Here is a 13,483-nt window from a genome sequence, read left to right as displayed (position 1 = left end):
CTGGGCTCTAAAATATCGTATCAGAGTAGCTGTACTCCCACATTCCTTCAAATAAAGCATGTCCACTAGTCTCCCAGTAAGTAAAAATTGCTACCCCTGCAAAGAATAGGCACTGCTTTGTTTAAAGGGCCTGTTTCCATGGATATGCAGTTCTTGTGTCTGTAAAATCAACTGGACTAACAGTTATGAGAATGAAGATGCTATCCAACTACAACACACAAGGCTAGTGTAAAAAGGTGAAAGTATTTTGTCTTTACGTGTAATATGCAACACCCTACCAAGCTGCTTAACACAAGAAAGTACAATTAACAGAAAACTTAAAAAATATGTTTATTTTCTGTGTAGATACAGCTGAATCCTGAAGATGACATTCTTCACCCTTATACTTCACCCCAAAGTACAGTGACCAGGCAAAGAACAAGGAATAAGACAGTATCCTTCAGTTACAGTTCCAGCAACTTTCTTGATATACATACATCTGGCAAATCAACAGGGGCAAAGAAACAGTTGAGTTTATAGCAGATCATACATCAAAACAGAAATATCTCGGAAGGCTGCATCTTGATATTTCATTAGCAATTTTAACAGCATTTCTATTAATGAATGTTTCTATCAACTGCAGTTACGGAAAGTGATGTTAATCACAGATTTAAATTAAAAATTACACATAACATGCTTTTTAAAGTTTTTATTGAATGCAGTATTTAAACAATTTCATAAACAACTAAGTCATAAAACTGTCTGTTCATGATGCTTCCAATTTTCTGTTCTTCCATTTTTCCACATAGAACTTGAATGTCTCCTATAAACAGAGTGGAATAAACAAGTTCAACCGTGTTTCAACTGAAAAGTTACTAATTCTGAACAAAGTCTTACGTCCTGACAAAATCTATTATTCTCTGTCATGCAAAACTAGATCTGTATTGAAGTCTGTATAATTAGGAAAAATACCAGAGAGAGTGAATAAAAGGAAAAGGAAAACCTTGCCAAAAATGCATAATGAAGCTTCTATTACTAAATGCAATAATATAATCAATTTCATTTTTAAAATGAAAATACTTTTTAACTTCAATCTGCAATTGTGTCAAAAAAATTGAAACGCTTTTAAAGACCAAGCTGCATTAGAGAAAAACTGAACAGGGAAATCAGAAAATGAATCATCCCAGTGACTTGGAAAAAACACTTTTTTTCCCTAGCTACATATAAGAAACAGACATTCTAGGTTTAAAATTTACAGTCCAAATAAAAATTCAGATTATAAATTATGTCAAAGATGTAGAAAAAAACCACCATAGCCATTGAAAGGCTAAACCAAGTATTTTGCGCTAAGATTTTCTCTGATTCTTTACAAAATTAGGAAAGAAAATCACATTTATCATGAAGCAATATAGAGAAACAGTATACAGCCAGTCGTTACAGAATTATATGAGAACATCTTTTTCAGAATACAAAAAGTGGTGAGAAAATAGCAATAAAAAGTTTGCTTAGAGAATGGAAAACATAACGTCTTCAAATTTTACTTTGCAAAAATGGTACTAGTAGATTATTAGTCAAAGGAATGATGCAAAACTATTTGCAGTCTTGACAAATTTAATATCACGCTGCTTGTCACCCTCAAGTAACATGTATTTGCACAGTTGCATACCTATGTTGGCAAGGCAGCTGGAAAGAAACCTGCAGTAGAAAACGAATTCCTACAGTTCTAAAATTCCATCCTACTAGTGCAGCAACTTACACTAGACACAAAACACTAATTAATGAAAACTAGAAGCCATTAATTGTTACTGAAGCACACATTCTGTAAGCCTTTTCAAGTCCCATTGCTCTGATAAATGCCCCAAGGAGATTTGATAAAGGTACACCCGTAGATGAGTGCCTGATAAGAATGAGGTAGTTGAAATATTGTAAGCCCCAAGAGGTTTTACTTCCTCAAGTCAAATCCAATGCAAGATTACCATAGCTCCCACAACACCAAGACTTCATAAATTACCTCCTTTGAGGAGTCTCTGCAGAGACCTGGTCCCTATGTCATTATTCATGCAATTTGTTTTATTAACATTGAACATACACAACTCTGCAGATCTATTTCTTAATTAGGAAATACTCACAGGGGGTTCAGTGAAAGGGACAGGCTCTCCTACTTTCTTCAGAAAAGTTGCTAAAGATTTCAAAGAGATCTCGTGCAGCTCTATATTCTTCGCTTTTGTTTTCTCATACGTAGCCTTTACAGAAGCAACATCCCCATCCAATTCTGAGGGAAAAAATAAAACCCAAAAGATCTCAGTGGTTACTTGTTTCTCTTTCCACCTGTTTTCACTCATGCTTAACCATCGACTTCTCTGCTGCTCAGACTTTTGCTTGAGAAGCACTGGGATGAAACTGAAGCGACCCCTGACAGTTTCACTGCTGTCCCCGGGGTCCTAGAAGCAGCACAACAGTCCCTAGCATCTTGTGAACATCAAGGAAGCCATCACGTCCAGTTAAATTCATTCTGTTGCTCGGGAGAACACAAACACCTGCAGTATGGGAGCTGTCTCAGGTTTTACTTGTTGACATTTGGAAACATCTTCACAACCATAGGAGCTATAAAAACAATGGCTCATAAAGAACAAAAAAAGCATTGTGCAGAAATGGATAGCCTGTGTCCCTTTCTCGTGAGAAAAAGCTTCCCACTCACATCTGGCAAGTGGCTGAGCTCCTTTTTGAATGTGGGAGGCTACTGCAAAAACTGCATGAAATGACAGCTTAATGAAAGCATAGAAATCATTAACTTTCTACAACTTTAAAATAGGTTTATTGTATGGGAAACACCAACAAAAAGAGCTAATACTTAGATTGCATTTAATGGACCACACAATTGTGATTTTACATATTTCTTTTTTCTAAAAGGTATACAGCAAAGGATTATGCATCACATCTCAGGACAAGGTAAAGGAGCAAAGGTCCTTTTATTTGTTCCATCATGGATGCGTGACAGATGATCAAACGTCTTTCAGCTGGGACCTATGTTCTACTGTATCTTTGCTAAACACAAACAATTATAATTTTATTTGCCCATTTATTTTAATAATTAGAAAGCATAACCAATTGTGGCAATAACAATACTCTGCCGTGTTTCAGAGACTTTTCTAACTAATTAAAAACAACAATGGCCTGAAAGGAGAATCATTTGTTCTCTCAAAAATTATGCTACTACAAGGTTGGATTTGGTCCAAAATAAGAAATTATATTTGAAAGCTTACTTACTTTAAAAAAAAAAAAAAAAAAAAAAAAAAAAATCTTAAGAGATCTTATTTCTACCCCTCATGGCTAGAGCACAATCTATGCACAGCCTTCTCATTTTCAGTTGTGCTAAATATTTTGCTGATCACCCCTTTAACAGTCAAATGATCAATGTCTCATGCAGGTGAGATGATTGCACAGAAAAACCTGGGAACAGCTTTTAAAACTCTTCATGCTGCTACTGAATGTCTCCTCTAGAACCTGCTAGGAGCCAGGTACACCTCTGCCTGAAGAGAGAGTACAGCAAGCATCTGCTCATACACAGTGTGGCTTCATATGTTCAATACACTCTAACCACTGCTTTAGGTATAGTAGGGCAAGTGACTGATTCTCTGCAATCTCTTTATGAAACTGCTATACTATGATGTAGTTAGGAAGGACAGCGAAAAACTTACTAAGTTCACTTACAGAATTTTTACTGGTAAAAATTTACTGGTAGTGGTCAAAGCAGCACAGGACTAACGACAGCATAAAGCAGCAAGTACAATGCTGCTGACAGAAGGGCAACTTTTTGTTTCGTAAAAACATGTTAGAAAACTTACCCTGCTGTGAACCTGAAGCTATCTGTTACAGGGCTAAACGATTTTGGTAGTGATTGCTCTTTGGAATGTTACTAAGCAAGCAAATTTTCTAAGTTAGATAACACATCATGGGACTTCTACAACTTGATTTTAAAAAGTAAGTTTGTATTCATTTACCACCATACCTTGGATTTGTGTTTGAAGTGTTTTACCTAATTATTCCTGTTTATCTCCTCTGTGATAGATTGGAGCACAAGGGCTTCTGTCCTTGTACTTTTTTGCTTGTAACACATGTGTGAAAAGTATTTACTCCCTGTAATAAAACTGGAGCACAGCATCAGAGTACACAAGGCAAAGGACTCTACAGCACAGCGGTGCAAGCTTCCAACTGAGTGTTGCCATAGGAGCTGTACATCCTGGTTTGTCAAGAGTAAATCTTGCAAATAAACATAATTAAACAAACAACTTGATTTTTTAGAGGTGCTCACCTCTGACCTCAACTATAAGGAGAACTGATGAGTACTTCAATGTAAATTCAAATGAAGGCATCTAGAATATTAACTTTGGCTGAATTACAAGATGCATAAAGAATTTACACTAATAAGACTAAGATCCTTTTGTATTACTGACAGAACTAATCACTTACGATTTTCAAACACACACACAAACACACACATGGAACCAATATTACTACATGTTTTGGGGGAAAAAAGCTGGATTCATTTTAAAAGCCATTCATTCCTACAGTATTTTTCCCCATGGGTTAAGATGGATTCTTTCTTATTCCATGAAACCCCTACTTTAGGTTCTAAGTAAAGGATTCAGGGCTCGTGTCAGCTGGTTGCTCTTCTACCCTAACAGCTAGGACAGCATACAGACCCAACAGACTGAAATGAGAAAAACCTCAGATAACCCCTACACTTCTTTATGACTCGAACTGTAAAGCAAGCAAGGACTTGCATGACCTTTCTGAATGTCTCCAGAGTTCTTACTAAAACACCATCCCAAGGAGAGTCACTCACCATAACATCTCAAGAGGTACCGGTACGCCACCACCAGATCGAGATGCTCAGGAATCAGTTCTAGAAGTGTCTCGATCCTCTTTGCCTGTGAAATTCAATGCACAGACAAAAAGAGCATTAACTTGAAATCTTAAAGAATAAAATAAAGCTGCCAAAGTTAGAACAGTGATTGCACATTTTTTAATGAAATTAACTGTACTGGTAACAAGGAATGGACTATGTGACTAAAAGTAGATACAATAATTTCCTTCCAAAATTTTGTATGCAAATATGAAATTGTAAAAGAAATGAATCACAAAATGCAATTAATGTAATAAAGGTCTAAAATCCATACTCAAGAATCCTAAACACTAGTGTGTCTTTTTTTTTCAGGTAGGTAATTAACGTAGTAATGAGAATATGGCAGGATTTCAACCAATTTAGGAAAACTGCAAAACACTCAGCATCCTTCAATGACCTAGAGGTCAATGGTAGCTATGATCAATGCTTAAAAGGAGTCAGATTACTAACTAATGTGCTTAAGTTTGGAACCTCCTTCCCTCAGCCTCTGATTCCAGTTTCAAAAATTCTCAGGTTTTAAATTAAAAACCGTTCATAGAAATTAATAATAACACCTTTATCACACACTACCAACTTCGATGTGTTAGTAAAATTTCAGCTTGATGAGCTGGGAAACTTCAACGTTTTGAGTTCCTTCTTATACACACCAAACAGTAGTGTTTATCACGTCGTATTTATCATCATCACTTCAACAAAAGAACTTTAAATCTATTAGCATTTAAGGGCAATTCCCACAAAACATCATGTTCATTTGCCTCATTTGAAAAGTATTTACTATAGTTTGTGTGCTAGATGTCTCCTGATGCTGCTCCTCTATGAGAGAAGAATCCACGTGGTTTTGCTTGGGTGTGTATTTCAGGGTCTTTTTGGTTGTTGTTGTTCAGTGTTGGGTTTGAGGGTTGGGGGCAGCGGGTGTTTGAGTTTTTTAGTGTGTGCTAAGGCTTTTTTGTTAGTCTTTGGATTTATGTTTTATTTGTTGTGGGGGTTTTTTGTTTACTTTGAGGGGGCTATATGAGGAGGGAAGGATAAGAGTACAGAGCAAGCACATAAATGAGAGCATTTCAAATTACAGGGAACGAGCACAAAGCCAGGAACATAAACAGATGCTCCAACTAGATACATGTCCAAACCACTACAACAAGTAATATGAAAAGTGTCTTTTAATGTAAACACAGAGGCATTTTATCATCAGAGAGAGGCTGAGATTTTAACTTGCATTTATATTTGTACAATGTAGCCAATAAAACAAGGACTGTGATACTGAACTGGATAATGCAGTAAAACCTTTTAAGCATAATGTTTGCAGGATATACAGTGTAACATCAAAAGCACAGGAAATAACTGAAACAATAGAAAAATATTAAGTACACCCTCCTTTCCATCATGCTCCATAATGCAAAATGTTCTTTAAATACAACCAGCTCTGGAAATTAACCTCCCCCCTCCCCAAGAAACCCAGTAAAGCTGTCAACTGTGAAGTTCAAAGCATGTTAACAGAGGTTGATGAAATAGTACTTTGCTACATATAGAATTGTATACATGAAAAAAAATATTATACCTGTCCAGGTTTAGATGCTGCTCTAGCCATAAAACGCCCCAAAGTTCTCTTCTCCTGAACTATTGCATCCCACCGCTGAAGACAAAGAAATCATTAATGTAGCAGACATGAGCAGGTTACTGACAAACAAAATAACTAAGGTGAACATTTCCAATTACAGATGCTTAAAACAACATACTAATATATTACCTATTTACAAGGTAAATAATTGACTATTAGTTTTATAAGAAAACCAAAAAAACAACCACAAACCAAGTTTATTTCATGCACTTCTTTGATAAACATTTTTAAAATGGTAGGTATAAAGTTTGTTTAAAACAATAGGGGAAAGAATTAAACTAATACTTCAATATACCACAAAAACGAGGTTTAGGACTGCAAAAGAATGAAAAAGAGAAACACTATTCCTCTCCAATTATACTGCCAAGCATTCACAAGTGAGCTAGGGATCATAAGGTTAATTATACATTTAATAAGGTGTCAGGGAGATAACTGCTCGTTTCTTTATAAAAATTAAAATGTACAAAGCAAGTTCTCTTTAAAGTATAATTACCTACACTTATGCATACAAAGGACTGATTTCAATCTCTCTATTTTATAAAAGGCTTTAACTGCAATAGACAGGGTTTGAGAGAGAGAAGTTGAACTTAGGAAAGTTTGAGACAGACCAGATAAAAATCAAAAATTTGTCTTACTTTAGAAAAGAGGAGAAAATAAAATATACAAGACAATATTTAGTGTATGTTCCTCAAAGATGTCAGTCTTAAAACTCTTAACAATGCAGTGTGGTTTTTTAATCAGCTGCAGGATATCACTACCAAAATGCACAGGAAAAAGAGAATATTGTGCATATGAAAACACATACCATGAATTTCCTACAATCAATTAGTATTGTAGACATATGCAAACAAGAAATTTTGGGTTATGCCATGATGAGTATTCTGTGTAAGTAACATGGTTTACAAGCTTCTTTAAGGTCCAGGTGAGAAGGTGTGAAGGTTCATTCCTTCAGGCAAACAGACAAAAAGTGGCTCTGTGGTGCTAAATAGGGGCAAAACACTGATGAGAGAAACTTGAAATATTTTATTACCAACTCTACCCATTCTCACCTGCTGTAAGTGCTCTGAGAGGAAAGAGTCTAGTTGGAGATATGCTATCCACAGCTCTCTTTCATGCTGAAGTTATCAAATCATTTCTGACTCTCATCAGCAAAAGCATTCTCCCTCCAGACAGTACAAAGGATACTGCAGCTGTTTCATAAACTTTTAAATAGACTCTTAGAGGCATTTCTGAAAGCAAGGAGTCTCCATGTATATACTAATATTTCAGATTACAGGCAAAATAGTTAATTTAGATTGTTGTTTACTTCCCAAAAAATAACAATGGAGAGTGATTATTCCTGTCCTCTAGTTAGTGATTAGAGGAATACTTAATCCACATAGCAGTCACAAATATTCAACACAGCTCAAAGTTTGTCCTGAGCCATAAAACCCCCAAATTTTCTCATATACACGGAAGTTCCAACTCCAGCTTACCTGTAAATATCCACTTATAATGAGGTATTTTTAAATTGTCCCTTAAGACACAGGGTATACAATGTTATTTCAAGTACGCTATAGAGCCATGAATTTAATTCTAATTGTTGGATGCTGTTGTAACAAGTTTCAGTAATATATGAACGGACATTATTCCATGTTTTGGAAAATTTTAAGAACACTATGATTCTACTTAAAAATGAAAAAACCCTTACTTTCACAAAAGCAAAAAACTGTACCCAATTTTCATTTACTCATCCCATTTTAATCAAAGAGCAATCACCAAATCAGGAAGAGTAAAATAACTCGAGAATTTTTTTGCATTTTAATATTCCAAGCTATACAGCAAGAGGGTTTTATGGCAAAATTGTAGTCTCCTTTTCATTTAATATTCAGATGACCAGTTAGGCAAAGCACTACACAAAGGGAATTACAGATAACACACCTCACGCTGTAGTGAAAGTAACTGAACACCTTCGTTGGTATTGTCTTGGAATATCATAAAATATCCAATGGCTGAAGCAGAGCTTTTTCTTTAACAGTTTAAAATACGTAGGAACTGGTAAATGAGTAGCATGCACTATCAGGAGATGATAAGAGGCCTTGATTTGAGGCAGGAGCCTATGCACACATCAGCCTGACTGCTGGACTGTCACCTGCTTGGATGAGCCTCCTGATAGATCCTGTTCCCAGCACCCACAGCTCATCCAACCTCTTGCTTGGCTTTCCTTTAGCTCTGCACAAATGGCACCAATGCAGCTGTCTCAATTCCTAACTCAGCTGAGACTGTGACCCAGAGACCAATGTTTGGGTTTTAATAAGTCTGTGACACTCATATGAATAGAAAGTAAATTCAGTTCTTAAGAAACCTTGAGGACAATATATACAACATTATTGCAACCAAGTGAAGTCCATGACAAGCAATCACTGCCTGTTTCTGCTTTACAAACTGTACAGCTCTAAGATACTATGTTTACAGCACTTAGGAAATTAGGTGAGAAGTTGCAAGGAAATGGTTTGCAAGAAACAACTGACATCCAGCAGAGAACTTAAGAGAAAAATATTTGCAATATACAAATACTTCCTTTATTTCCTTTGGGTTACTGGAATATAAAAAACCCCCCTGACTCTGGCACGCACTACTACTCTCAGTACTAGAGCACAAGCTCATGGGTTAATCTAAACTGTGCACTGCTACTCACACTGTAATTCAGATGCATCCCAGCACCACACCTCTTTTTGACAATTTCTCAGGTAACCTTTGAAGAGCTCTGAGCATTTCTGTACCTCTTGTTGTGTCATTACCTGTATCAATGATCTGGCATCATCCACTCTGTCTGCAGTGACATACTGAAGGAAAAGATCTGTGACAGGTCTGTAAATTCCAAACTGACTGGCCAGTTGTTCTGCCATTGCACCAACTGCAAAATGATGGGTACATAAGGAAAATCTGGGATTGAAAAGCCACTTTTGTAAACTTCACAGACATGATTTATGCTGACTGAGCAGATTTTACGTCTAATAGCTCTTTCATAACACCTCTGTCGAGTCAGAATATTTAAATATCATTGCAATTAACTTACATTTTTCCAAAGCTGGTTCTAATCCTTCCTCAGACACCTTTCTTAACAAATAGGAAATATTTCTGACAGTTTGATCAGGATTCTGTGCACCAGAGATAAGGAGAGGCTCAAGGTATTTCACAGCAGCATCAAGGTCATTGCTAGGAAAAGAGATTGAACTGGCTCAGTTTCTGAAATCAAGATTTCTAAACCTAAGAAGCAATACATTAAAGTTTTTGTTTTCTACATCAAGCTTGTATTTACCAGGAATAGTGGATGAAAAAATATTGACAAAAAAGATTTACTTTGTTCAGATATTGTAAAAGTGTAACAATTTATGACTGAATGAATAAATCAGTTAAAAAATAATTTTTAATGGCCTTTGACCTGTACAAAGTTTAGGTATTTTAGACACACTTTTTTCCTGATTAAGAAAGAAGAGTTCAGCTTGCTGCTTTAGGAAAATGTGTCCTGCAAATCTAGAAGGCAAAATCTAAACATTAACAGAGGGTATCTGAATAATTAATGCACACAATTTAAGTATTTTTATGCAGTGCAATTAATTATTTACCTGATTTTTACCAGGCCTGTCTTTTTGGATGCAAAAGACAATATTAAATGTCATTTGGTCATTACATCTAAATGCTTTTAATCTTAAGGCTTAAATATAGCAAATGCTAATATAATAATGTAGGAAGTATTCACCGAAGTGTAAACTCTACTTCCAGCATTCTAAAAGGTTCAATGACAACATATCTTACCAGTCCAGTCTAAAAACTACTTTAATTGAAAAAGAAAATTGAGCACAATGAATGCTTTTAGGTGAAGCAGAAATACAGCACATGTGAACGCTATGAAAAATGCTTTGAAAACTGTATCACTAACATGGATCTGCCAATAGATGAACCTGTACTGGAAATATCTGCAAGAATCTGTTTTTGAGAGTTATCAAGGTACAGATTGCAAGGTATTTGAGAATATATAGGCTGCATATTATTTCCACTGCTAAGTCTTTTCATACATCAAGTTCGTTTTGGTATGGGAAAAGAAAAGTTGACGCTCTACCTGCATACAACAATTTTTTTATTTATTCCTGTCATCAATCTCCATCTTAAGAACACAGCCTGCAACACTTTCATGACACGGAAATAGAGGAAAATAAGCAGCTTATAGGACAAATAATGAAGTGTCCCTCCCATCTGAAGCGTTTCATTTACGTACAAGTCCATGCACTAGAACTGTGTGCCAAGGACTGGCATGCCTGAGGCAATCAGGAATCTGTTATGCACTACAAAGGTCTACAGCTTTCCTGCCAAGTCAGGCACAGGAGGTCCACCTGACAAAACTAGTTTGAAATAAAATAACAGAATATGTAGGATTCCTGAGGATTGGTTCCTGCGAAGTAGATTTGAGAAGCTGACAATGCCCTTTCTCCTCCAAGTGCTTCCCCATGCAGTTTTACACAAAGGATAAACTAGCACAGTACCAACGTTATCAACTAAACCAGAAATGCAAGGCAAGAGCACAATACTGAATTAAACAGTTGAATCAAAGGCAACTTGAAAGTGTGGGGATAATTATGATAACTAAACTGTGGCCTAAAGCATCAGCCAAGCTTTTATAATTCTTACAAAAAAAACCCCACGGAAAGACCCCACTCCACAGACACACATCTGGCTTTCACATTTTGAAGGTAAAGACAGTAATATTTCAAGAATATTTTGTCATTTCAACTACTGGAACACGTAGTAGATTTTTGTTTCCAAACTATCACACACATAACCTCTGGGTGCTAAGTTCGATTAAGTAATTCCATTTTACCTTCAGATTTCATAGAGCTGTTGATATAACACCAAGGAAACACTTTATATGCACATTAGAACAAAGGTTTCAAAGCTAAATTACAGCACCAAAGAAGACCTTCTATTCCTCCAAATGCTTCACACTTATTATCCCTGTATTTCATTAAATTATTTTCAACCCCAAATGTGTTTGGGAGACAATACCAGAACAGAACCACACACCATACTCAACTACAATTTTAACATCTGGGACACTGTAAAAAATGGAAACAGAATGAAATGGATAATGCAAGAGATTTCCCACTACTCTGCAGAAAAGAATTAAATACACAGTCCTAGAAATACTTACCTTTTAGTATGAGCCAATGCAATAGCGTTAGGCATTAGTGAGTCAGATAAACCAATTGATTTTGTGACACCTCCCAGGATGTTTTCAAGTACTTGGAGGTTCTTTATATCTCCTTTTTCTGCCAGGGCCTGAATGAGAGCAGTAACTGCTGGTCTAGTGGGCAACACGCCACTGTCAAGCATTCCTTTTAAAACAGCCAAGGCATCTAACAATGGTAAAGAAATAAGGGAAACAGAAATCAGACTTTAGTTCAGAAAGCAACCATGCTGCTGGCATCATTAATCTTACCCTTTTAAAAATATATACAGAAAAAAAATTCTTTAAGCCCTGCAATAACTACAGTGAATTCTAACTTGAATACATATACACAAATAAAAACTTTCAACAATAATTTAGGTTGAAAGGCTGCAATATCTCCTAGTAAGAAGTATTAAGCTACTTTCAACATTGAAATAATTTTTTTGTAACCCGCTCATGGAAAGCAGCTGTGTCATAAATATCCTCTCTTATGACTTTAAAGTCTTGACTCTTTTTTCTCCAAACTGCAATCAATTTCCTTTACTAAAAACAAAAAAAGTTGTATATTTAAGAATAAATACAGTTCAAAAATGGAGTTTATTATTGAAACTGCTGAAGTATAATACTGAGATTTCTCTTTTTAAGTGTGCACCAAGACTTTGTTTCCCAAAATTTAATTTTTAAATAGAAGTATGGGACACAAGTCTCCTTACAAGAACAAAAACTGAGAACTCAACACTTACCTCAAAAACTCCTAAGATTATTGCAATTACATATGTTGAAAACAGACAAGGTCAATCTCCTGTCCGTCCATCTGCCACAAATTTCCCAAACCCACAGCACATGAAGTCACCCTCGTTTCTCCAAGCAGAATTCTTGTCAATTTACGTTATCCATGAGCAAACACACACAGAAAGACGTGCCCCTCTGGTAAAAATCTCTTACTCTTTACCAGCATAGGCAGGATTAATCACAGATGATAATTATAATACCAAGGGATAACACTTCTAGAATAACATACACCCACATGAACTCCACAGCACTGCCATTCCAATTCAATATACAGGTACTGCAGAAACCAAGTATTACCCTTTACATGACAGGAAGAAAAAACATCCTGTATGCCTAGCCTTCCTTCACAGGAAATTTTCCTTCTGTCCCACATTCTTCTTTTTAGGGAAAAAAAGGAGCAATATATAGGGGGTAAGATTCACAACATTTAAAAAGCAATCTCAGAACAGATGCCAAGTTCAAATTCCCTCCTCACTATAGGTGTGGACCTCCCTCTAACATGCAGCACAACCAGCCTTCTCAAGAATGAGGACAGAGAAAGATTGGAAAGCTGCATATGTGCAGCACTACTGCAAGAAATTGGGTACTTGTAGCATAGTGGATAACTCTGCAGGTAACTATATGCTCGTGAAAACCAACCATTTGTCTTTCACAATGCTTTCCTATAAATTCTGCAAATTTCCTACCATGAAACCCACTCTTGAAAGTAGCCTGGGTTTTATGAAGTTCTTGCTAGAAGATATCAGAGCTCTGAGGACTATACTTAGGGGCCTCCATAAAACCTTTTAACTATACCACATTACACAATAAAGAACGTTGATGAACTAAATGAGGTATGTAAGTGGTAAAGCAAGCAGGTTTCACACAAGTGACAGCCATTACAGGATGTAGGTCAAACGGAGCTCACCAGCAAAAGACTACAAAAGCACCATGCCCAAAAACGTTTTGGGTCATCTACGAGCCTTAGAAAATGACCACTATG

At 36.2% G+C, this 13,483-nt stretch overlaps 1 protein-coding gene across 2 annotated transcripts in view; it reads right to left on the bottom strand.

The window, feature by feature from the left end:
• Positions 1-311: 311 nt before the first annotated feature.
• Positions 312-13,483, bottom strand: part of LRPPRC (leucine rich pentatricopeptide repeat containing) — an 87,581-nt gene continuing 74,409 nt past the window's right edge. For both annotated transcript variants that reach the window (XM_048298124.1, XM_048298123.1), the window contains exons 32-38: positions 11,692-11,896; positions 9,562-9,701; positions 9,284-9,399; positions 6,444-6,518; positions 4,826-4,910; positions 2,109-2,251; positions 312-802 (exon numbers count right to left, since the gene is read on the bottom strand). In XM_048298124.1, coding sequence (XP_048154081.1) covers positions 746-802; positions 2,109-2,251; positions 4,826-4,910; positions 6,444-6,518; positions 9,284-9,399; positions 9,562-9,701; positions 11,692-11,896 — 821 coding nt within the window. In that variant the 3' untranslated portion in view covers positions 312-745. The remainder of the gene's footprint in view (positions 803-2,108; positions 2,252-4,825; positions 4,911-6,443; positions 6,519-9,283; positions 9,400-9,561; positions 9,702-11,691; positions 11,897-13,483) is intronic.

Source organism: Corvus hawaiiensis, chromosome 3 (assembly GCF_020740725.1).
Source record: "Corvus hawaiiensis isolate bCorHaw1 chromosome 3, bCorHaw1.pri.cur, whole genome shotgun sequence".
NCBI classification, from domain to species: domain Eukaryota; kingdom Metazoa; phylum Chordata; class Aves; order Passeriformes; family Corvidae; genus Corvus; species Corvus hawaiiensis.
The sequence above is the reverse complement of the archived record's forward strand: the minus strand, read 5'-3'. Positions and strand labels throughout refer to the sequence as shown.